The sequence below is a fragment of the Leucoraja erinacea genome, chromosome 17 (genome assembly GCF_028641065.1).
Source record: "Leucoraja erinacea ecotype New England chromosome 17, Leri_hhj_1, whole genome shotgun sequence".
NCBI lineage: Eukaryota > Metazoa > Chordata > Chondrichthyes > Rajiformes > Rajidae > Leucoraja > Leucoraja erinaceus.
In genome coordinates, this window is record NC_073393.1 from 32851705 (window position 1) to 32878685 (window position 26981).

Below are 26981 nucleotides of genomic sequence, written 5' to 3' on the forward strand. Positions count from 1 at the left end.
GTTGGAAGACGGATTGTTTTCTCTGGAATTCCTGAGGTTGAGAGGAGACCTGATAGAGATTTATAAAATTATGCAAAACAAAGATGGGTAGACAGTCAGATTCTTTTTCCCAGAATGGAAGTAGTAAATACAAGAGGGCATAGCTTTAAGGTGAAAGGGGAAAAGTTTAAATGAAATGTGGAAGGCAAGTTTTTTTTTTTTAAACAGAGAGGGTGGTGAGTACCTGGAATATCCCACTGAGGGTGGTGGTGGAGGAATCATGGCATTTAAGAGACTTCTAGATAAGCATATGGATATTTAGTGTATGGGGGGATATGGATTATGTGCAGGAAGATAAGAGTTGTTTTGGCATCATGTTTGGCACAGACATTGTGGGCTGAAGGGAGTGCCTGTGCTATGCAGCAGTCCAGAGATGAGTCACTCGCTGAAGGACCCGCAGGTTTTGACGTCCTCTTGCAGAACGATATTTACAGTATATGGCTGGTCCGGTTGAGTTTCTGATCAGTCTTGCTGACAAAAGCTTCCATCAACCTGCTGATGATGGAGAGTGGACCAAAGGGATGAAGATTGGCCCTTCAGGTCCACATTGTTGTTATGGATAGGTCATTCCTGGGCAATTTTCAACATTGTCAGGTGAGCACCTTGCAACATTACTGGAACAGATTGAACTAGAGATTTGACCGATTCAAGAGAACAGCACTTCAACCAAAAGGTTGTCTGGTCCATTACTCTCCACTGTATCCAATGCTCTCAGTCAATATTTGGTATCACATGGAGTGAAATACGATGAATGAAAACAGATTTGTTTTCTGATGGTCGCGACCTCCAGAGGAAGCCAAGTCTTTGTATACTATTAAGATGGTTGCAAATATTTCAGCCTTGACTTTGGAACTTATATGCTCCCATCATTGACGATGGAAAATAAATGTAGCCACCTTCTCCCATCCTCCCAAAGGATGTACCTTTAGAAAGAAGATGAAGAGGAACTTATTTAGTCAGAGGGTGGTGAATCTGTGGAATTCATTGCCATCAATGAATGAACGCCATCAATGGATATTTTTCACGCGGGGATTGATAGATTCTAGATTAGTACAGGTGTCAGGGGTTATGGGGAGAAGGCAGGAGGATGGGGTTGACAGGGAAAGATAGATCAACCTTGATTGAATAGACTTGATGGGCCGAATGGCCTAGCTCAGCTTATGAATTTATGAATTAGCAGTATAAATAGTCTAGTACCATTAAAGACACGATCTATCCTGGGATGTTTAATTCCGTTTACTAATTTGCTAGTTAGCATGGATGCAGTCTTGTTTTGTAATGTCACCTCAATTAGCACCTCAATTTGAGGTATGTGTGGTGCTGCTCCCAGCATGGCTTTCTGCATGAACTCGAGCTGGGTCCTTAGCTTGGCAATTATACAGATTATGTGAAATGTTGACCAAACATCAATTTAAATTGACAAATCTAGTTTTTGTCCTCTGTACCCATCATTAACAAAACTGCTTTGTCCCATTTAAAATGATATCAATATTCAAGATGTAGATGATCATCTACAGGCTGGGATGAAATCTAATGAGAACCTACTGTCACATTTCACTGAAATAACTGCATTAAACCAGTAATTTAATAACGCCCACTGGCACTTGAACTGAATCAGGAAAGAAAATATAAATACCGAGTTCATTTCATTCCCATCATCGCAAAGCGATGGAAAGGCAATCTTATTTGTGCAAATAAGATTAAAAACGACAATTCCAAGACAAAGCAGCTGCTCAAAGACAGATTCAGCAAACTGCCTTTTGTTGGGTCACTGATTTTCCACTTTTCACTCCAAATGGAATAAGCATTGAGTAAATATAAAGTAAACATTGGGACAAGCACCCAACATAAATTCAATTCACAGTTCAAGCAGCAATCGAATGGAAGGGTCATTTTTTTTGGTGTTGCTTTACCTGCTTTACATTGTTTTAAAAACTGTACAAAGTGGAATTTGCTTTCTTAGCCTCCAGATATTAAATTGAATTTTGTTATTCTCAGTTGCTTTTTCTCCCCAATCACTGTGCTTTTTTTTTTAAATTGCTACATACTCCGTATTGCAACTGTTTTTTTTTGGCCTCAGTTAAAATAAAGTAGAGTCGGAGGGGTATACAGCACGGAAACAAGCCCCACTCATACATGCCAACTAAGATGTCCCATCTATGCTAGTCCCACCAGCCCATGTTTGGCCCATATCCCTCTAAACCTTTCTTATTCATGTAACTCGCCAAAAATATTTAAATGATGCTGTGGTACCTGCCTCAACTACTTCCTCTGGCAGCTTGTTCGATATATCCACTATCCTCTGTGTAAAAAATGGTGCCCCTCAGGTCCCTATTAAATCTTGCACCTTTCACCTTAAACCTATGCCTTCTGGTTCTTGATTCTACTACTCTGAGAAAAGGTTCAGTGCATTCACCGTAACTATTCCCCTCGTGATTTAATACACCTCTATAAGATCACTCCTCAGCCTCCTGCACAGAAGCAATAGTGCCATGCCTAACATCACCCTATAAGCTCAGGCTCCCAGAGTCCTGGCAATATCCTCATAAATATTCTCTGCACTGTTCTCCTCACTATCTATGATACCACCCACTTTATTGTCAAAAAGCCAAAAAGTGGTATGTTGGCTTTCAAATTGAATGGATTTTCATACAGTACGACTAGCTTGATCTTCAAGCTATGTAGAAACAAGAAATAGTGGATGCTGGATTGTAAAAAAAGACTCAAAATGTTGGATCCTGACCTGAAATCTCACCTATCCATCTTCTCCAGAAATACTGCCTGACCCGCTGAATCACTCAAGCACTTTGTGTCTTACTTTGATCTTCAAGCTCTTGTGTGTGAATTGATTAATCTCGAGTTACTAACAGGAAGCCAGAAAGAAGACAGATAACCTTAAGGAAACTGAATACTTGACAGATGCCATGATAAGTAACCAATCAGCAATTTTTGATTAGATGGCATTTAAAAATATAAGGTAGTCAAAAACGCTGGAGTAACTCAGCGGGTGAGGCAACATTGTATTGTATTGTATTGTATTGTATTGTATATCTTTATTGTCATTTCCTGAGTATTCGCATACCCAGAGGAAACAAAAAAACGTTGCTCAACCAGTGTCCATTCAGTGTGCATGAAAAATAAATAGAAATAAAAAAAATACATGTATCATGAACAAATTTAACACTCTACTAAACATTCAACAGCCGTTCCGACCGGCAGCGGCACAACAGTGGCTCTGCTGCAGTGTGGGGGTTTGTGCGCGATACTTGGCAGGGGGCAAAGTCCATTTAACAGTCTTATAGCCTGTGGGAAGAAGCTGAGGAGCATCCTGCTGGTTTTGCAGCTAATGCTCCTGTACCTCTTCCCAGATGGGAGGATGGAGAAAATGTCATGCGATGGGTGGTAAGGGTCTTTGATGATGGAGATGGCTCTGCTGATACATCTCTTCCTGTATATGTCCAGCAGGAAGGGGAGTGGAGCACAAATAATCCTGCTGGCGGTCTTCACATCTCTGGAGAGAAGAAATGGGCGACGTTTCGGGTCGAGACCTTTCTTCAGACTGATGTCAGGGGAGGGGGCGGGACAAAGAGAGAATGTAGGCAGAGACAGTAAGACTAGTGGGAGAACTGGGAAGGGGAAGGAGAGAGAAAGCAAAGGCTATCTGGTTAGAGAAGTCAATGTTCATACCGCTGGGCTGTAAACTACCCAAGCAAAATATGAGGTGCAGTTCCTCCAATTTGCGCTGGGCCTCACTCTGACAAAGGAGGAGGCCCAGGACAAAAAGGTCAGATTGGGAATGGGAGGGGGAGTTGAAGTGCTGGGCCACTGGGAGATCAGATAGGCTAAGACGGACTGAGCAGAGGTGTTCCGCGAAATAATCGCCGAGCCTGTGCTTGGTCTAGCTGATGTAGAGAAGTTGACACCTGGAACAGCAGATACAGTAGATGAGGTTGGAGAAGGTGCAAGCTATGGGAGTCAGTAGGTTTGTAGTAAATGTCGGTCAATAGTCTGTTTCCTGTGATGGAGACAGTGTGATCTAGAAAGGGTAGGGAGATGTCGGAGATGGTCCAAGTGAATTTGAGTGTAGGATGGAAATTATCGGTGAAGGTGATGAAGCCAGTGAGTTCTGCATGGGTGCAGGAGGTAGCACCAGCGTGGTCGTCAATGTAGCTGAGGTAGTTCGGAGATAGGGCAGTGTATGCCTGGAACAAGGATTGTTCGACGTACCCTACCAAAAGGCAGGCATAACTAAGGCCCATATGAGTGCCCATAGCTACGCCTTGGATCTGGAGGAAGTAGGAGGAGTCGAAGGATACGTTGTTGAGGGTACGGACCAGCTCTGCTAGGCGGAGGGGAGTTTTGGTGGACAGAAGAAATTGGCTGGTTCTGTGTTCGAGGAAGAAACGGAGGGCTTTCGGACCCTCCTGGTTTGGGGATGGAGGTGTAGAGTGACTGGACATCCGTAGTAAAGATGAAGGAGTGGGGGCCTGAAAAACGTAAGTCATTGAGGAGACGAAGAGCGTGTGAGGTGACTTGGACATAAGTAGGGACAAAGGTAGGGAGGGATTGATCCAGGGGGATAGGATGGAGTCGTTTTTAAATTTAAACTTACGCATTTAAAAAGATGCTGGATTGCAGCAATTATATTACTTCAGCAATCTGACATTTAGACAGGTACACAGATAAGACAGATTGAGTGGGATATGGGCCAAATGCAGGCAGGTGCGATTAATGTAGATGTGACATGTTGGCCAGTGGGGGCAAGTTGAGTTAAAGAGCCCATTACCACGCTGTAAGACTCTTATGACTTTAATTCATTCGAGTCAAATTATTCAAAATATAATTTACTTCTCAGTGAATCAAAAGTCCAAAGTGCGGCCATATAGTACTAAAAAAATTAACAAATTTACAAGTGTTTTTCTGCACTTCATCCCTTTCCCCACTATTATGCAGTCACCCAATTCTGAGGGAAGGCCCTTCATCTTGCCATCCATCCATCGGAGATGAATCGTAATATTTTCTCAATGCGATTGGGAGGCGTAGAAGAACAAAACATAAGTTTCAATTGTACTCAAATCACAGAAGGTATAAAAGGCAATGGCATCGGCTAATGCAATGTTATCCAACATGAGGGGTTGGAATATTGAAAAATAATAGAAGTTGTGATGCTTGAGTCACACTGAGATCTTGACTGCAACAATGAAGTGTTGTGAGATCTGTCAGGCTGGCAAAACACAAATGTGTATGGAAATTGGATTGCACAGCATTGTTTTTTTAGTTCTTATGCAATTTTCAAATGATTTTAACCTGGATTAAATTATGTCAGCCTATTTCTGGGTTCCATCTCGCCCTTCGAGAAAAGTGACCAAATCTGTATCATAGATTAGTACATTTCTTAATAGTGATGGAGGCTAGTTAAAATTCACACTATTATTTTAAACTAGTAATTGTGAAGTGTATTTTTGTCAGTATATGTTTATCCTACAATACCTCTAATTTGATAATTTTCATCAACAATATTTGTTCAAAAAAATGACTGTTTCTGCAACTAGGTATGTGATTTTAGATGTGATCAAATTTTTGATCTACTTATGGATTTTGCATCTTCAGAGACATGAGTTATGTAGCCAAATAGGACCTTGTCTTGTCCATTTTAATTTAACACAAAGTATGTCTAAGATGCACGATATTCTCTACAGATCACACATGACCAAAATGCACAGGAACAGCAGAGACTGTTCAAGTTAAGAGTGCCGGTGGACGTATTTGAAACAAGATTTGAGCACATCGCCTAAACACATGACTAAAGAAACTGACCAAAGCTAAACAACCTCTTCATCCTTCTTCCTCACACCCAATCCTTCTTACATCATGATCAACAACAACATCCAAAACAGCTAACTTTATTCATTAGCCAAACCTCTTGGACTGGGACTTATTCCTATGGCAGCCCACTTAAATCCAAACATTCACATAGCCCTATTGTTCATCAGCTTCAACCCAGCAAATAGTTTCTGCATGAACTTAAGTGTAAACCCAATTTCTACTCAATGAATAAGCCAATGAAAATATGGTAGTTATAAGGCCATACTCATTACATTGAAAATGATATTGATTCATTATTGTCATGTGTACCAAGATACAGTGAGATAAATGTAAAGCTTCTCCTAAGTTCTGTCCAAGGGTTTGCTCATTGGCCAAATGGACGATTATAAAGACAAAGCACAAAAGTCAACTGACATAATTCTTACCCATCCAATAGATTTAGGGAACGGTCCTCTTTGATTTTCAGGGAACGAAATGGGAGGAGCTATTAAAGATCGTTTACTTCTGTGCAGAATAGAATAGTTTCCAATCCTCATGGCCTCCTGCAGAAAGAAGTCAAACAGAAAAAAATGTTAGAAAATATATGTATTTTAAAAAGCCGCATAATCAGAACAATTGTCACAGTTGATTACAGTTTGGATGTTTTAATTATGAATAAAATGTTCAAGCCAAATAATAGGAAACTCGAAGAAAATTGTAACAGAATGCAAAATACACTTTAATTATACACCAACTCTTCTTAATGCAAGCTAATATTATACTGATTTTCAAACATTGGATGTTTACATTGTGTCTATAAATAACATGATATACTTTAAAAATAGAATATACTGTGAGGTAAGCAATTAAATAAATATAAGACTGAGTGTTTTAATAGAGTGTTGAATATATTAGGCCTTACATTTTGGGGAATGAAGTGCTAATTCAAGATTTCTGGAAGTACCAACATCTCTAAATATATTTTGCAACCCTGGTAAACTAATTAATTACAAATGTATTTTAGTAACCAATAAAACATAATTAATTATATGATACTGAGATGGAGAGAGAAGGATTGAGGACACTTGAAGATAAACACAGTTTTAAAGGCATAGAAGCTAATTGATCTTATCCACAATTTACCATGAGTCAGTCGGCATTGGATTTGACCCGCTCTTTACATTCATCGCCCTGAGGCAGTGTTTACCTTATGCAGCTGTATGGCTACCAACAACCTCAGTTTCTGCATTCCATGCCATTCCATAAGTAGAATGGATTGAAAATGTTGTCCAGGCCTTGAGTTAATGTACACAGAGATTCCCACCGTATAACTGTCACAGAACACAATTCGCAACTCTTCAATCCTTTTCTCACACACCTTCTGTCTTTTCATCTCTGCCCTTTGTCCAACCATCTGCCTATCAAACCTCCCCCTCACCTGTATCAACCTATTACCTGCCAAGATTTGCCCTACTCTTCCTCTCTTCAAGCTTTCTCCTAAATACCCCACTCCCCCACCCCACAATTAGTCTGAAAAAAAGAACCGTAACATCACCTATCCATATTCTCCAGAGACGTTGCCTGACCCGCTGAGTAACTCCAACAATTTGTGACCTTTTTCGTAAACCAGTATCTGCAGTTCCTTATATCTACCATAACTGTCTTAATGACTCTTTATATCTACCATAACTGTCTTAATGACTTTATGCTGAGCCGAGGCTTGTTTCACTCATCTGAACAGTCTCTAATTATCAAGGACATTGAATAAAAAATGGTAACATTTATTTTTTAAAACACTTTTGTGGTGTTAGGCAGGATTGGTTCAATGTGCACATGATGGGGTGGTGGCACAAAGGGGGCCAAGAATAAAGCAAAGCTTTTTCACTTTTCACTGACCAGCAGTCTTCCCAGATCAGAATGGTAATTATAAGACTCAAATGCATCAAATAATGGGCATGCCGGTAGAATGATTTCCAACATCATTTGCAATGGTCCAAATGGACATGACATGACCTTGATGTTGAAATCAGCTTGTCCCTCGACAGGTGTATCCCTCAACAGGACATGTCCTATCAAAATTGCTCCATTGGTGAGATGCGGCCCAGATATGCTCATGCGTTTGATGCATTTCAGGGTAAATCAATTTTTAATCAAAAATACTATTTTCAGTGCAATGTAATCCAATTCCTATGCAGTTGAACTCACAATCCTCAGTCTTTGGAGCCATAGCCTACTAAAATCAACCTTGATGTAACCTAAACTATTATTGAACGAACAATAGAAAATGGGTCATTCGGCAGCTGTACATGAATGAGCCAAGTTAACAATGCAAAAGCTAAGAAAAGCAACATCATCCACAAACTAAGGACAGTTTTTCACCTTAAAAATGCAGTTATTACCTGTGCTTATTGCTTTTGTTTAGGATTTCCTCACTGCATTCACATCCAGTTATTTATCAGTGTCAGCATTCCCTTCCCTGTAGATTTTGTTCTCTCCCTTCCCTCTGCCTTTATCAGTCATCCCACTTTGTTTTTCTTTCTCAGTCTTCCTGTATGCTCACTGTCCTACAAGCCCCTTGTTTTCAGGGGTTTCTGTGCAAATGTCAGAATTAGATTACTGTTTGCAAAATTGTTTGATCTGTTTATGGAATCATTTTATCTCAGAATGAAATATCTTTGGATGGAAAATGAAGATGGCAAATAAAAAGGAATTGCATTGTAAAAGGAAAGAGAGAAGAACTTTCATGTGCATGCTGCACTTTATGCCTTCAGGACATCCCAATGCACTTCACAGACAATAAAGTATGTTTGAAGTGAAGCCACTGTTTCCTTGCAGGGAGGCACACTGCACAAATTGTGCGGAGCAAAATCTTTCAAATAGCAATGAGAGAAGTGACAAGATAATCTGTTTCACTGATGTTTGCCAAAGGATAAATGTTGGAAAGGAAGCCAAGAAAACTCCCTGCTCTTCTTCGACAAAATTAGGTACTTTACATCCACCAAGGATTTGGGCTGAATGTAGCATCTGAAAGTATGGAGCTTACTGAACTGAGGTTACGTACTAAGCTGGAGCAAAGTTACAGCTTTTGCCTAGTTGTCACATTTTCCGCATCATCGGGTATATGAATTTATGTATAGAAAATTAATTCTTTAGTTTATTGGCACACATCAAATGGCATTCTATCCTTTTGAAAGTTATTATTTCCTGTTCCCATACCTTGATGCTATTAACAAATTTACCAACAATGCAAAATACTTCCCATCTTTTTGTATAATTAAAGAAAAGGTAGAACACATTATATTTGCTGAAATTGCACAGAGCCCTTGAGGAATACAGAGGATGCAAGAAAGAACTTAACAGGGAATGTGAAAGACTAGAAAGGGCCATGAAATGTCTTTGATGAATATGATTAAAGGAGAATCCCAAGATATTTTATATATCCGTTAAAAACAAAAGGGCAGGAGCATTCAAGGACATGAAAGGAAATGTATGCCTGGAGCCAGAGGAAGAGGGTAAAGTACTCAATGAGTACTTCACATTAGTATTGATGAAGGGGAAGGACATAACGGATAATGGGGTCAAGGAGGAAATGTCGATATTCTAGACCTTATTGACAGCAGCTAACGAGGAAGTATTGGGTTTCTGAAGGTGGATAATTCTTCTGAGCCCAATGGCAGAATACCAGGTTATTGAGAAAGGCAAGAGAGCTGGGACCTCGCAGAGATTTTTGTATCCTCTTTAACCACAAGCGAGATCTCAGAGGACAGGAGAATATTTAGTGTTGTTCCTCTACTTAAAACGGGCAACAGGGATAATGTCACAAATTATGGTAGAACGTTCTTTGTAGAAGTGATAGAATGTACTGGAAAATCATGCAGTGAGCATACTCATCATGGCTTTGTGCAAAGTAAGTCATATCTTACAAACTTGCTGGAATATTTTATGGAGGTGGTGAAGCTGAGGGTATGGTGAGAGATGTTGTCTACATGGACTTTAGTGACCCATTCAATGTGGTCATTCATTGTAAGCTGATCAAGAAAATTAAGGGGCATGTGATCAACGGGGACTAGATAGTTTCGATGAAAATGGGCTTGGCCATAGAAGACAGAGGGGAAAGGTTGCAGGGCCTTATTCTGATTGAAGATCATTGCCTTGTTGTGTTTTACAGGGGATCAGAACTAGGACATTTGTTGTTTAATGCAGGCAAAAATGTATTGATCTGATTAGTAAATTTACAAATGAGACAAAATTAGTGGAGTTATGGAGAGCGAGGAAAGCTACTACAAGGATATGGATTATTTGGAAATGTATAGAGTATAGACACAGTGGTACTGTGGTAGAGTTGCTGCTGTACAGTGCCAGAGATCCGGGTTCGATCCTGACTACGGGTGCTGTCTATACAGAATTTGTATGATCTCCGCGTAACCTGCTTGTGTTTTCTCCGGGTACTCCGATTTCCTCCCACACTCTGAAGACATACAGGTTCATTGGCTTTTGTAGTAAAATTGTTTTTTGTAGTAAATTGTAAATTGGCTTTAGTAAAAATGCAAATTGTCCCAAGTGTGTGTAGGATAGTGTTACTATGCATGGATTGCTGGTCGGAGCGGACTTGGTGGGCCGAAGGGCCTATTTCACCACTGTGTATTTAACTAAATGAAATGGCAGGTGGCATTGCTTGAGATGCTTAACTGGCTGGATAAATGTAAGAGGAAAGTATAGAACAAACAGAAGGACCTTTAGCAGTATGGATGTACAGAAGGATCTTGCAAGTCCAGAGCTTCATGAAGCATAGATACAGTAAACAATAAGATAGGGTAGTAAAGAAGACATGTGGCCTACTTGTTTTCATCAGTTGGGCATTGAGTACTGTAACTGACAAGCCTTGCTGCAGCTACAGTAAATAAACCTTTGGTTGGACCACACTTGGAGTATTGTGTGAAGTTCTGATCCCCACATGAAATATGTGCAGGCTTTGGACAGGATGCAGAAGAGGTTCACCAGAATGCTGCAAGGTTAGATTGTATTATCTATAGACAGTGATTGGATAAACTTGGATTATCTTTGCTGGATATTTGATGGCTGAGGGGTGACTTAAAAGAAACGTATAAAACTATGGCAGGCATAGATAGGGTATATAGAAAAGAGTCTTTATCCCAGAGTGGAAATGATAACCATTATAGGGCGTAGGTTGAATGCGAGAGGAGAAAAGTTAAATGGAGATATGAGGAGCAAATAATTTATTAAAAAAGTGGTAGGTGCCTGGAATGCACTTCCAAGGAAGTGCCGTAAACTTATACAATAGCAATGTTTAAATGTTAGGCATTTGAACAGGCAAGACATAAAGGGATATAAACCATGTTGCAGGCTGTTGGGATTAGTCAGAGAGTTATACAGTAAGAAAGCAGGTCCTTTGATGCAACTTGTCCATGCAAATCATGATGCCCCATCTAGGAAAAAGACTCACCCTAACTATTCTCTTCATGATTTTGTGCACCTCAAAAATATCACACATCTGATTCCTGCGCATTAAGGAATAAAGTCCTAGCCTGCCCAATCTCTCCCTATAACTCAGACCCTCGAGCCCTGGCAACATCTTGGTAAATCTTTTCTATTCTTTCTAACTTAATGCTATCATTCCTATAGCAAAGTAACCAAAACTGAAGACAGTATACCAAATGCAGCTCCACTAGGATCTTATACAACTGTAACATAATTTCCCCACCTATACTCGCCTCCCTGACTGATAAAATCCATGTGCCAGAAGCCTTCTTCACCACCCTGTAGACCCTATGGTGTCTACCTGTGGTACCACTTTCAAGCAACTATGTACTTGTAGTTCTAGATCTCTCTACTCTACAACACTTCCCAGAGTTCTACTGTTCACTATGAATGTCCTGCTCTGGTTTGTCTCCCCAAAATACAAAACCTCACACTTATCTGAATTAAACTCCATTTGCCATTCGGTGAGTCCGCTTGCCCAGCTGATCCAGATTGCTGTAATTCTAGATAACCATCATCACTGTCTACGATACCACCTATTCTAGTGCCATCTGCAAATGTATTAATCATGACTTGTACATTCTCATCCAAATCTTTGAGATAGATAGATACTTTACTGTGACATGCACTGTGAAGGTACAGGGAAAATGGCAGCAATGGCAGCCTCGCCAACAGTTTGTCTGTCCCTTCCTTTTTTTTTCTTTTTTTTTTTGCATGTGTGAAATATAAGTTTTTAGTGTTCATTAGCTTGTTTTATGTGGGGGGGGGGGAACTTTTTCTAAGCTCTTACCCCGACTGGGATGCAATTTTTTTCGGTATCGTATCTCTGTCCACACTGCGGCCTAACATTGAGTAGTTGGCGGCCTTAGCTGGCAACCAATTTCGAGAGCTCCGCCGTGGGTGCCTGTGAACTTTAACATCACAGAGCTCGTGATCCCTTTGCCAGGGATCGACCTCTGTGCTCTGACTGTGCGGGACTTTAACCACGGAGCCTGCGGTCTCTGATCAGAGACAGACATCGGGAGCTTCGACTGCCGGGCTGTTGGAGCTTCGATCACCCCGACTGCGGATGGTTCGACTGCCCCGATCGCGGGAAAATAAAAGAGGAAGGAGATTGGACTTTATTGCCTTCTATCACAGTGAGGAACGTGGGGAATCCGCTGTGGTGGATGTTTATGTTAACTTTTATGTAGTTTTGCCTCTTGTTGTTTTTTTCTTTTTTAAGTATAGTAATATGGTAATTAAATTTCACTGTATCTTAATTGGTACATGTGACGATAAACTGACCTTGATACCTTGAACATTCTTTGTTTTTGCATTCACAGCACAAAAGAGCTGCCTCAAGGCGTAGACAAAGTTACAAAGTTCCCTTAAATATTGTTGGTCTCTTCTTCTTCTCCCCCACCCCCCACCACCACCACGGGTCCCTCTTGTTCTCGGTGCCCTCCCTCCTGCCCCCATCACACACTGGGTTTTCCCTGCATTCGTGCCAGCCCCACCATCCCGAATCCCCTTTGTTCTTCATAGACAGATGACAAACAGCAAGTACTGATCCTTGGGGCACACCATAGAGTTTAAATTGGCATCATAGTCGCACAAGCATCATGGTCTGGAGGGCCTCTTCCTGTGCTGTGCTATTTGATGCTCTGTTACTTTTACATTATTAGGCATTGTCTTCCAGGCAGGACTGTACATTTAACCCAGTAGCTTTTGTTAGATCAATTTTCCGTCCATTTAGCCGATTTGCCAGATGAGAAGAGATTGTCTGTTAATAAATTACCAACAAATTTAGGTAGATCGAGGAGCAGAATAGACAACAGAAAATCTTGGCGAAGATTTATGGAGTCCTTTAGATAACGCATATAAAGCTATAATTGGAAAAGTGTCCATCAGCCAAATCTTTATGCAAAATATTTCAGATCTGATACAATATAAAGTGCTGGGATTACTCAGTAGGTTTGTCATTTGTACAAAAAGAAGCATTTTACGTCACTATGAACATTAAATGGGATTGGTATAGCATGGAAATATGTCAAAAGACTTGTTTTGATTCCATCTGACTCTCTGTCCATCTACTCTGATGAGAAAGTCCTGCAACAAATATATTAACTGTTTTAACTCTAACCATTATAACCATTTCACAGCACGGAGATTCGGCCCTACAAGTCCGGCCAAACAACTTTTTTTTAGAGCCTGCAGTTTCTCATAGATCCAATTTTTTTTAATGATTGAACCTGGGAAGCTTTCCACACCGCTACCACTCTCTGAGTTTCCCCATCATATACCCCTAAACTTCTGAACAGAAGTCTTCCTCTTGTTTGCCCTATGGGAAAAGCTTGTCCACATCAACTCTGTCTATCCTATCATTTTAAAGACCTCTAAAGTCCCCCTTAACCTTCTGCGCTCCAGAGAATAAAGACCTAACTTATTCAATACAATCAAACCCAGTTCTAAAATCTCCTCAACTCTCTCTATTTTGTTGACAATTTAATTGTACGAGCAAAATTGACACAGATTTGGATCCAATGCCGACAATTTTAACATTACATCCCAGCTTCTTTTCTAGATTTTCTAGATTTCTCTTTTTTTTTTAGTTTCTAGATAATTTTATATTTTAGGTTTTATGATTTATTATAATTGAACAGCTTTCTTTGCTATCCAGACCTAAAATAAAAAGTAGTCCAACAATCAAGTCTCAAGTACAATTTGGAGAGAGGATCTCGAATACCCTTGTTGCCTTCCATGGAAGGTCCATTCAATGGAGAGACAGAATGCCCTGGCTTATGGAATTCAATGAATGGACATTCAAAAAGCCTGATAGCAAAGTGGAAGAAGCTGCTCATTTAGGGAGGAACTACAGATGCTGGTTTAAATCAAAGATGGACGTAAAAGGCTGGAGTAACTCAGCGGTCAGGCAGTATCTCTGGAGAAAAGGAATAGGTAACGATTCAGGTCAAGACCCTTCCTCAGACAGGTCAGAGTCTGAGAATGGGTCTCGACCCGAAACATCACCTATTCCTTTTCTCCATGGATACTGCCTGACCTGCTGAGTTACTGCAGCCTTTTATGCCTGTCTTTAGAAGAAGCTGTTCCTGAGTCTGGTAGTGCTCACTTTCAAGGTGCCGTATCTTTTGCCTGACACAAACTTGGAGAAGGAGGAATGACCGTGGTGGGATGTCTGTGATTATGTTAGCTGTTTATCCAGGTGATCAATAATGAAGTGTAGAAGGCAAGTTTTAAGTTGCCTCTTCAATGCATGTATTCGGTCAGTGCCAACTGAGTGGCAAATGGGGGCAGATGTAGAGCCGAAAGATTTCCTAGCGAGGAACTAAAGTTAAGGAAGGACATTTCAGTTAAGGAAGACATTTGAGGTGATATAAATTTAACCTAATTCATCTAATAGCAAACCAATGAGATAAGGTAAAACACCAAGTCTTGCATCCTTGATGATTTAATTATTTTATAAAGGTTAGATTTATAATTGTTACTGCTGTTTACCTTGCATCACATCTAAACAATGTATTAAATTGTCCCGCTTTGAGATCGAATGACACAAAATGTTGGAGTAACTCAGCAGGTCAAGCAGCTTCTCTGGAGACAATGGATGAGTGATGTTCCGGGTCAGAACCCTTGTTCAGACTGATTGTAGGGGGCAGGGGTTAGAGATCTACTGCCTTAGACACTCTTCTCCCTGTATTCATCTAGATGGAAAACTCCAGCAACTTTCTTCCTCAGTCACTCTTTTTTTTAATTTTTATTAGAAGCAATTGTACAAAAAGAAAATGATCGAAATAACAGTTCTACAATTTTTGTATTGCTTCAGTTTTAACATTTTATGAACTAATAACTAGGTCGGAAAAAAAAAAAAAGGAAAAAAGGGAAAGAAAGAAAGAAAAAAGAAAATAAAAAATTACAAGAAAAACACGAAAAAGAAAAAAAAGGAAAACCCCAGAACTAACAAAGGTATGAAAGAAGCGGAGATATATCCCACTGCCCTTCCATATGCCCGCTCACCCGACCCGAGCATCGGTTTTGAGTTTGTGTTCAACCATTATGTTGTTGAAGAAATTCAATAAAAGGAGGCCATATTTTTGAAAATTGATCTGGATTGTCAGTCAAGACAAGCCTTATTTTTTCTAGATGTAGTGTCCCGGTCATTTCTATGATCAACATCTTCACTGTGGGGACTGTTATCTTTTTCCAGAATTTAATTATGTTTTTTCTCAGTTATTAAACCATAGTCAAGGAAGCGTCTTTGAAATATCATCAGATTAGGGCAGCCCTCCGACATTCCTAGTATTATTAGAAACATAGAAAATAGGTGCAGGAGGAGGCCATTCGGCCCTTCGAGCCAGCACCGCTATTCATTGTATTCATGGCTGATCGTCCCCTATCAAAAACCCGTAGTTTTGGATCTGGCTCCAATTGAGTTTTAAGTGTTTTAGAAATAATATTGAATATTTCCATCCAGAAGTTTTATATTTTTATACAGGATACAAAGGAATGAGTTAGGGTGGCTTCATGAAAGTGACATTTATCACAAAGAGGAGAGACAGTTGGGAAGATCTTGTTCAATTTGGTCATTGAATAGTATAACCTATGCAATACTTTAAATTGTATCAGGCAATGCCTGACATTTACAGAACAGTAGTGTGTGTATTGTCGGCTTTCCTCCCATATATCTTTCGAAATGGGTAAACCCAACTCATCTTCCCATGCTCGCCTATAAATCTCAGAGGATAGAGTGTCACTATTTAGAAGGATGTTATAAATGTAAGATATCAACTTACTTGTATCGGCATGTCTATTCAAACAATTGTCTAATATATCCGGACCCGTTCCTAAGTCACTCTTAAAGCAGAACTGGACTTGACCTGCCTTTTTAAAGGGCTACACTGGTTTCTTGCAGGCATCCCTTTCTCCTGGTCATGTTAAAGTTAATGGCAGTTAGAAGTGAACAGCAGGTTGGCTGGTATTCCGCTGGGATGATTTAATTACACGGCTACCAGCTTCCATCAATTGTGATGAAGCAGAGCAAGTTACAGCAGAAATTAAGATTGGAACTGAGTTGACTGCAATTGAACCAGCTGATTTCCTGTTTTCTGTGAATGACAGGGACAGAACAAACTTGTATATATGCCAAGAAGTCTTTAAAGAAATTGCATTTTTAAGACAACTCCCACAGCTTCTAGTGTCCTGAGGGTATAATAACCAATGAGATGCATTTTGAACTGTAGCATGGAAATATGACTACAATGTGTATAGGCTGAGGGCCGAGGAGCTTTATTCTGCAGTTTCATGATCCAAGTCACCAAACTACATGACATTTTCACATATTGTGTAAAAAAAATCATATAAATTACCCCTGAAAATTCGTCATGAACAAGACTTGCACATTTTTATTAAATTAGAGACAAAACGGAAACATTTCGGGTAATTTTTAGTCCAATCAAAGCACGTTTAACATTGAGTTGTCTGCCAGTTGGCCAATCACGCACTTTGCTTCAGGCTAGCACACAAAATGGCTGAGGGGGCTTCACTGATGCCTGTTTTACTGCAGATTCCGATTTGTTGTTCTGTGGAATAAATGTTGTGGAAAGTTGCAGGAAGGTAATTTAATTTAGTGAGAAAAGCATTAAAAAGGCTGAAGAAAGTGCTGCTAAGTGGATGGAAGTGCAAGAAAGCCTTGAAAGCAAAGTTGCTGCCGATGTGCTGGAACACAAAGATTAAGAGCCAGGAATCAACTCTAACTGAAAGGTAAGATCTAAAGTCTGAATTTATGAAAATCTATCTGTATGGACTTTAATTAATTTAATTGCACCCTTTTATAATGTGAATAAATTCATTCATTCACTTACTTCATGCATTCATTCATTCATCCATTCATTCAATCCTTATTCATTCACTCATTCATTCATGAAGTTGAGGGCCTAAACTATATGTTTCCATACCACAGTCAATTAAACATTGTCACTAATGCCAGCATGTTGTAGAGCAATAAGTCTTTAACAGCTAATCTCTGAGCTGCCTGCGATAACTTATAACCATATAACCATATAACAATTACAGCACGGAAACAGGCCATCTCGGCCCTACAAGTCCGTGCCGAACAACTTTTTTTCCCTTAGAACCACCTGCCTGCACTTATACCATAACCCTCCATTCCCTTCTCACCCATATGCCTATCCAATTTATTTTTAAATGATACCAACGAACCTGCCTCCACCACTTCCACTGGAAGCTCATTCCACACCACTACCACTCTCTGCGTAAAGAAGTTCCCCCTCATATTACCCCTAAACTTCTGTCCCTTAATTCTGAAGTCATGTCCTCTTGTTTGAATCTTCCCTATTCTCAAAGGGAAAAGCTTGTCCACATCAACTCTGTCTATCCCTCTCATCATTTTAAAGACCTCTATCAAGTCCCCCCTTAACCTTCTGCGCTCCAGAGAATAAAGACCTAACTTATTCAACCTATCTCTGTAACTTATTTGCTGAAACCCAGGCAACATTCTAGTAAATCTCCTCTGTACTCTCTCTTTTTGTTGACATCCTTCCTATAATTGGGCGACCAAAATTGTACACCATACTCCAGAATTGGTCTCACCAATGCCTTGTACAATTTTAACATTACATCCCAGCTTCTATACTCAATGCTCTGATTTATAAAGGCTAGCATACCAAAAGCTTTCTTTACCACCCTATCTATATGAGATTCCACCTTCAAGGAACTATGCACGGTTATTCCCAGATCCCTCTGTTCAACTGTATTCTTCAATTCTCTACCATTTACCATGTACGTCCTATTTTGATTTGTCCTGCCAAGGTGTAGCACCTCACATTTATCAGCATTAAACTCCATCTGCCATCTTTCAGCCCATTTTTCCAAATGGCCTAAATCACTCTGTAGACTTTGGAAATCCTCTTCATTATCCACAACACCCCCTATCTTGGTATCATTTGCATACTTACTAATCCAATTTACCACACCTTCATCCAGATCATTGATGTACATGACAAACAACAAAGGACCCAACACAGATCCCTGAGGCACCCCACTAGTCACCTGCCTCCAACCCGATAAACAGCCATCCACCATTACCCTCTGGCTTCTCCCATTCAGCCACTGTTGAATCCATCTTGCTATTCCTGCATTTATACCCAACAGTTGAACCTTCTTAACCAACCTTCCATGAGGAACCTTGTCAAAGGCCTTACTAAAGTCCATATAGACAACATCCACTGCTTTACCCTCGTCAATTTCCCTAGTAACCTCTTCAAAAAATTCAAGAAGATTAGTCAAACATGACCTTCCAGGCACAAATCCATGTTGACTGTTCCTAATCAGACCCTGTTTATCCAGATGCTTATATATATTATCTCTAAGTATCTTTTCCATTAATTTGCCCACCACTGAAATCAAACTAACAGGTCTTTAATTGCTAGGTTTACTCTTAGAACCCTTTTTAAACAATGGAACAACATGCGCAGTACGCCAATCCTCGGGGACTATTCCCGTTTCTAATGACTTTTGAAATATTTCTGTCATAGCCCCGGCTATTTCTACACTAACTTCCCTAAATGTCCTAGAGAATATCCTGTCAGGACCTGGAGACTTATCCACTTTTATATTTTTCAAAAGTGTCAGTACTTCTTTTACTTTGAACCTCATAGTATCCATAGTTACTCTACTAGTTTCCCTTACCTCACATGATTCAATATCCTTCTCCTTGGTGAATACCGAAGAAAAAAAAATTGTTCAATATCTCCCCTATCTCTTTTGGCTCTGCAGATAGCTGTCCACTCTGACTTACCGGGAAAAAGTGCTCCGATCGCGGGGCCTAGGTAATTGCGGTAAAGTGAAGCCGCGGTCTCAATTAATAAGCGGCCGATTCGCAAATGCGGAGCCGCGGATCATCTCCGTGGGCGGTGGGGGGGAGGCTGTACATAGTGCCTTCTGTAGCACCGACAACAGGAGAAAAACGGAGGGATATCGATCGCAATTTATAGGCTTCCATTGCAGTGAGAAATGGTCAGAAACGGTTAATGTTTCTGTAGAAATGAATTGGTGATATGTGAACTTGAACTAGTTTTTCTATGGTAGTAACCTATTGTTATTCTCAATAACATTCTTCTTGGTTTCTTGGTCCTCCAAAATATTCCAAATTGAATTTAAAGTGGAATTTTATTAAGATTAATTCACATTATTTAATAACAATTATTAATCAATTTATTAATTATTATTATTTAACAAAATGTATTAACATTAAGAAGAGGTTGAAATTTTATGAATTGATGTCCATGCAGACAATGACTATGAGGTTTTATTTCTGCAGCCTCTTGAAATAACTTATCAATTGTAGTAAATTACAGTGCAAGTCTCATTGACATTAAATAGAGGTTGACACTTTATGAATTGAAGTCCATGCAGACCTAGATGCTATGAGATGTTTCTTTCTCTAGCTATTCTGCACCCTCTGCTCCTGCACTTGAACTTGAAGTCTTATCTATGGCAGTAAATTACAGTGTCAGTCTCATTGACATTAAGAAGAGATTGACATTTTATGAATTGAAGTCCATGCAGACCTAAGTAATATGATATTTCTTCAGAGCCTGTCCACACAAAATATGATTACATTCATATTTACAGGTTTTACATATATATATATATATATTGGTATAATAATATAGTTTAAATGGACTGCAACACGGAAATAGGCTGCCCATGATGTAATACGGGCGTTGGCCACTAGATTATTTTCACGATCTCATTTTCTAATTAGTTTAATTAATTAATGTGCAACGTTTGGCAATGACGAGTTATGACATCCTTCTCAATTATATTTCATCTAAATCTATGGGAAATTTCATGTAGTTTGGTGACTTGGGTCACCAAAACTGATTTCTAGACACATTTTTGATGCTCGGCCCACAGCCTAGTAGGAAGGGACAGCAGATGCTGGTTTAAACTGAAGATAGACACAAAATGCTGGAGTAACTCAGCCTGGCTGGCAGCATCTCTGAAAAGAAGAAATGGGTGATGGTTCAGGTCGAGACCCTTTTTCAAATCTGAAGAAGGGTCTCGACCTGAACCGTCACCCATTCCTTCTCTCCAGAGATGCTGCCTGTCCCGCTGAGTTACTCCAGCATTTTGTGTCTAAATATGGCTTCCAATTTGTCTACAGCAAGGTCCTAAAAACTAAAATGATCAGATAATCTGCAATTTAGTGACATTGCTCAAGTAATAAATATTGGCCAGAATTTGGAAGGTAATTTATCGTTCTCTTTACAATTAGCCTCTTCCATCCATTTGAGAGAGTAAATGATGGCCTCTTTATTTGTTTATAGTCAAGAATGATGTCAAAATTCTTGACAGTAGCACAGCTCGTGGAGCTACTGTGTTACAGCACCGGGGACTTGGGTTCAATCCTGACCTCGGGTGCTTTCTGTGTGGTGTTTGCACGTACTCTCTGTGACCAAGTGGGTTTCCTCCAGGTGTTCCATTTTAGTTTAGAGATACAGCGCGGAAACAGGCACTTCGGCCCACCGAGTCCGCGCCAACCAGCGATCCCCGCACACCAACACACTAGGGACAATTTTACATTTATACCAAGCCAATTAGCCTACAAACCTGCACGTCTTTGGCGTGTGGGAGGAAACCGAAGATCTCGGAGAAAACCCACGCAAGTCATGGGGAGAACGTACAAACTCCGTACAGACAGCACCCGTAGTCAGGATTGAACTCGGGTCCCTAGCCCTGCAAGGCAGCAACTCTACCGCTGCGCCACCGTGTTTTCCTCCCAGATCACAAAGACGTGCGAGTTTGTAGGTTAAACGACCTCTGTAAATTGCCCCTATTATGGAAGGAGTAGATATATGGCGGGATAACAAAGAACTAGTGTGAACAGGTGATGGTCTGTATGAACTCAGTGGGCGAAAGGGCCTATTTCCACTCTGTATCTCCAAGCTAAAACTAAACTCAAGAAATATTGTCTGGAGTACTGAATATAATTCATCATTCTTTTTTAAATTAGGGCCATTGGGTCTTTTACACAATCATTTAAGAGAGCAAATGTAGGCCATTTTTTTCAGTTGTGTTCAAGTATGTTGTAAGTACACAAATATCTGACTCAGAGGCATGACTGTTGCAAACTGAACCCCAGGTATAAGGGGCAATTAAATGTTGAGCTCCTTTTAACATTTTAAATTCATCCAAATTTTCAAGTGCTCCACAGTAGGATTTTCCACCTCGAACGGCCATTTTCCGTGTGCTCAAATACGATTATTTGTTAGCACAGTAGGCGCTGCTGATGTGTGCTTATCCTTTGAGACAGGAGGTGCTTAGTGTCAAAAATGATAATTTGTTTAGTCACTGGTATTAAAGCTGTACTCTACTCTCACTTCATGTTATTGGCAGAAGAATTGCTAATACTGTCATTTAATAAATAAAACAAATTGTGCAGTGACATTTTTGTTGTTGATTTACCAAGGCACACATCAGAGGTTGAGGTCCAAGTCTGTCATCCTCTTGAATTTGTTTAGGTCCAAGTGCTGTCATCCCCTTGAATTTGTTTTACAAAATCTTTTCAAAAAAGCAGCTGAAGCATATTAAAATCCGCAGAAAGATCTCCTTCATCTGTTATGGTTCAGTATGTATTTGCGTGTGCATCTACACATGCTTAAAAAGATCAACAATATGCATAACTTGAATCATATATGTGGTAGTTATATTACCTTGGAGTGTTATGAACTCCTTGTTTGCCTGAAGTTTTCATTAGTATTATTAAGAACAGAATTATTTAGTAAGGGGATAATTTGATAATATTCTTCGTACATAATATGGGTTCAAGAAGCAACGATTGAAATTATTGCAGCAGCTTTAATTAAGATTATTATTTTAAAACTGCTCTCTTTCCAACTGCTACATCTCACCACAAAGACAACAAATTACCTTTATTAAAAATCCACCTCAGATCGACTACAATTCCTCCAGTGAATTCAACCGTTGCAGTTATTATGCCTTACTATATGGCAGTAATAATATACAACTGAGCAGGATGTGTCAATTATGGAGGCTTCTCTGAGTTTTTTTGAAACAAGCCAGTTTGAAATTAAAAGTACTAGCATATTTATGACATTTTCTGATTGCTGTTTAATCTCTAGTTAAGGCCAATTATTTGATTGGTAGACAACAAATATAATTCTACAACACTGGTTTTACTTTAGAGTTTAGCGATGCAGAATGGAAAAAGGCCCTTCGACCCACCGAATCCATGCTGGCCTCACTTGCCTGTGCACACTAGTTCTATGTTACCCATTTTCCCAAGCACAACCAACACATTAGAGGCAATTTTACAAATAACCTACAAACCCGCAGGTGTTTGGGATGTTGGAGGAAACCTTAGAACCCAGAGAAAATCCACTCGAACCAGGATGGACGTCCAAACTCCACACAGACAGCAGCCGAGGTCAGTATAGATTCTAGATATATGGTACTCTGAGACAGCAGCTCTACCTGCTGCACCACTGTGCCACCTAGTCTGGGTCTGAAATCACAGAGGCCAGACCAGAAAGGCTTGCTGGTGAAACAGACAGGCGAGCAATTTCACTGTCACCTTTATTTATTAACTGAACTCCTCACCTTCTATGGCAAACTATGAATCATGACTCTGGATACTTAGTTCAGATTTCTAATGACAAAAATCATATCTGTGTGATGTGTTTGGAATGAATGGATGCATAGAACTAAACAGAGAACTTTAATAAAACATTTAAACCTGCAGCTTCTCACAGTAGATAAAACACAGATTTAAAGTTGTAATTATTATTAAGTGCAAATTTCATTGTAGTTATGTGTCACATTTTGAATGTAACTGGAAGGGCACAGCATGCAGATCAATCAATCGGTAGTCGACATATTTCTAAAGGGCCTGTCCCACTTTCACGACCTAATTCACAACCTTTTTTTACTCGTGGACATTTTTCACCATGCTAGAAAAATGCTCCGACCTACTTGATGCCACAAGTACCTACGACTAGCATCATGGCCTGCTACGACCTTCCTACAACCTTGTGACGACCATGCTGCGAGTACGGGTCAAGGACAAACTCGGCAGAGGTCATGAATTAGGTCGTGAAAGTGGGACAGGCCCTTAAGAAATCTGAAAAAAATAGTTTAATGGTTATTCTGCAAGAAAACATTCCTTGACAGAGTTTTGTTAGTTAAAGATATACTGTAAATAGATCGGGTGAACGCACAGAGTCTTTTACGCAGAGTCTTTTACGCAGAGTAGGGGAAAGATTTGATAGGAACCTGAGCGGCAACTATTTCACACAGAGGTAAGTGAATATATGGAACAAGCTGCCAGAGGGTGTAGTTGAGGTAGGTATTGTAACAGCATTTAAAAGATATTTAGACAGGTACATGGATAGAAAAGGTCTAGAGGGGTATGGGCCAAATGCAGGAATGTGGAACTAGCGCCGGTGGGGCATCTTGATCAGCATTGGCAAGTTGGGCCGAAGGGCCAGTTTCTGTGCTGTATGACTATGACACTAAATCAGATGTTCATCCAGCAACACGGTGGCTCAACAGTACAGTTTCTGCTTCACTGTGCCAGAGACCCATGTTCGATCCTGACCTCGGCTGCTGACTGCACGGAGATTGTCCGTTCTCCCGAGTCCACGTAGTTTTCCTCCGGGTGCTCCAGTTTCCTCCCACATCCCAAAGACGTGGAGGTTTGTAAGTTAGTTCGCTTCTGAAAATTGTTACTGGGATGTTGGGTGCGAAAATGAGACAACATAGAATTAGTGTTCAGGTGATCGACGGTCGAAGTGGACTCGGTGGGCTGAACGGCCTGTTTCCATGCTGTATCCCTAATCTAAACACATCTGATTCAAAGTCATAGAGCTATACAGCTGTCATAGTCATCCACTCTCTGTGATTGAGCAGGATTCAACAATAGAAACTCTGCAACCACTTGCATTTATACAGTGCCTTTATCAGAGAAAAACATATCAAAGTGTTACTTGCAAAATCATTTTTTTGTATAGAAATATTCCAATTTAGGAGCAATTTATTGGATTGAGGGAGTGTGTGGCCAGCTGCCAGGAAAGTGCTGAGTGAACGTCATTCCATTCCCTTGGCGAACATTTCACTTTTGGTTCTGGCACAATGCCTTTGTGAAGACTGATTTACAAAGTCATTTCTAAATTTGAACTGATCCAAATAAGGGCCATTTAGCACTGTATCTAAACTCAGCACAAGAGATCTCACAATAAAAAGGTCACCCAGTTAAGTACAAGATGAGGAATTCATCTTGGGGAAATATTTAGCATTCTCCTCTTCAGTACCAATTGATGAGTCACTAAACACCCACAAGGCTGAAGAAAGTTTTGAGAATCGATGGAAATTTAGGGTCGGAGTAGAATTAGGCCATTCGACCCATCAAGTCTACTCCGGCATTCAATCGTGTCTGATCCATCTCTCCATCCCAACCCCATTCTCCTGCCTTCTCCCCATAACCTCTGACACCCGTACTAATCAAGAATCTATTTATCTCTGCCTTAAATACAGTATATCCACTGACAGCCTCCACAGCCTTCTGTGGCAAAGAATTCTACAAATTCATCACCCTCTGACTAAAAATATGGCCCTCATCTCCTTCCTAAAAGAACAACTTTGAATTCTGTGCCTATGTGTGACCTCTAGTCCTAGACTCTCCCACTAGTGGAAACATCCTCTCCACATCCGCTTTATGTAAGTCAAGGTTAATGGGATCAGGCCAGCAACAGAGCAGCCATAATCTACTTCAGTTTAGTTTATCGTCAACATGTACCGAGGTACAGTGAAAAGTTTTTGTTGCGTGCTATCTAGTCAGCGGAAAGACAATACATGATTACAATCGAGCCATTTACAGTGTATCGCTGCATGATAAGGGAATACCATTTGAATGACAGAGTAGGCTTGTTGGGGTGCATGGCCCATTGCTGCTCTTATTGTTTATGCTCTATCTACCTTTTCACATACAGTAGTTATAACAAAACATTTTTCATACCATTTGATAAAGTATTTGAAAATTGGTGATCAGAATTTATTTTTAATTCACTGGCTCACACCAAGGAACCAAATTTACTGCATGTATTTTTTGGTTTGTGAAAATAGTGAACACTGCCCAGTCAATCATGAGCACTGGCCTCTCCACCCCCGAAGGGATCTGTAGTTTAGTTTAGTTTATTGTCACGTGTACCAAGGTACAGTGAAAAGCTTTTGTTGTGCGCTTTATACTATACATGATTACTAGTTCACAGTGTAGATACATGATAAAGGGAATAAGGTTTGGTGCAAGATAAAGTAAAGTAAAATTTCTATTAAAGATAGTCCGAAGGCCTCCAATTAGGTAGATAGTAGCTCAGGACCAATCTCTAGTTGTTGATAGGATGGTTCGGTTGACTAATAACAACAGGGAAAAACTGTCCCCGAATCTGGAGGTGTGCGTTTTTCACACTTCTGCACCTCCTGCCTGATGGGAGGAAGAAGACTGGGGTGAAACTCATACTTTCTTATGCTGGTGGCCTTGCCGAGGCAACCTGAAGTGTAATGGAAGGGAGGTTGGTTGGTGTGATGGTGTAGGCTGCATCCACAAATCTCTGCACTTTCTTGCGGTCTTGGATGGAGCTGTTCCCAAACCCTGATGTGATTACTCCCAATAAAATGCTTCATTGGGATACCAGCAGAAATTGGTGAAAGTTGTTGGGGACATGCTGAACTTCCTAAGCCTTCGAAGGAAGTAGAGACGCCGATGTGCCTTTTTGGCCATGGGTTTGATATGAGTGGTACAGGACAAGTTGATGGTGATATTTACAGTACACCTAGGAAATTTAACGATTTCAACCATCTCTAGGAGGCGCTTCCTCAAAAGGCAGCCAGCATCATCAAGGACAAGTACCACCCTGGCCATACACTCATTTCACTCCTACCATTGGGAAGAAGGCATAGGAATTTGAAAACTGTAATGTTCAGGTTCAGGGCTGCTTCTTCCCAACAACCATCAGGCTATTGAACACCACAAACACTAACTAAACTCCGAACTGCTTTGAATGCACTAGGGACCTGGGGCTTTGATTTTGTCTTTGCACTATTTTGTTTGTTTGTTTTTATACATCAAACGTCTTTTTGCTGTTTATTATGGTGTTGACTGAGTACTATGTTCACATATCAGTTGTGCTGCCGCAAGTAAGAATTTAATTGTTCTTTTTGGGACATACTGTATGACAATAAACACTCTTGGCTTTCGAATTCACTGAGATACATTACTAGAGAAAATATCGGCAAAAGAGCACAAGAAACACCACCAGATTTGATTGATCAGAAGGGAAGTATCTTGAATTTCCAGACAGAACGTGTATTTGCTACTGACACCAATGAACAATTGAAATACATTATATGCCACACTTAAATATGTGGTGCTAATGATAGTCTTTGTAGCGTGAAAGTTACCATTGTCACCCGTGACACATAAATGGCTTGACTCTGTTCACTGTGGGAAAGGATGACATTCGTTGCACATTTCACAGACACCACACTATAGATTATTCTCAGGCTTGTCAATGGAGATTTTCTTTAATCCATCTTCTTTTCCA

The 26981-nt window shown here is 40.2% G+C and overlaps 1 protein-coding gene across 1 annotated transcript in view; it reads right to left on the reverse strand.

Moving 5' to 3' along the window:
* Window positions 1-26981, reverse strand: part of cdh13 (cadherin 13, H-cadherin (heart)) — a 958412-nt gene that overhangs the window by 601651 nt on the left and 329780 nt on the right. Inside the window, exon 4 of the mRNA XM_055648933.1 lies at window positions 6291-6407. Coding sequence (XP_055504908.1) covers window positions 6291-6407 — 117 coding nt within the window. The remainder of the gene's footprint in view (window positions 1-6290; window positions 6408-26981) is intronic.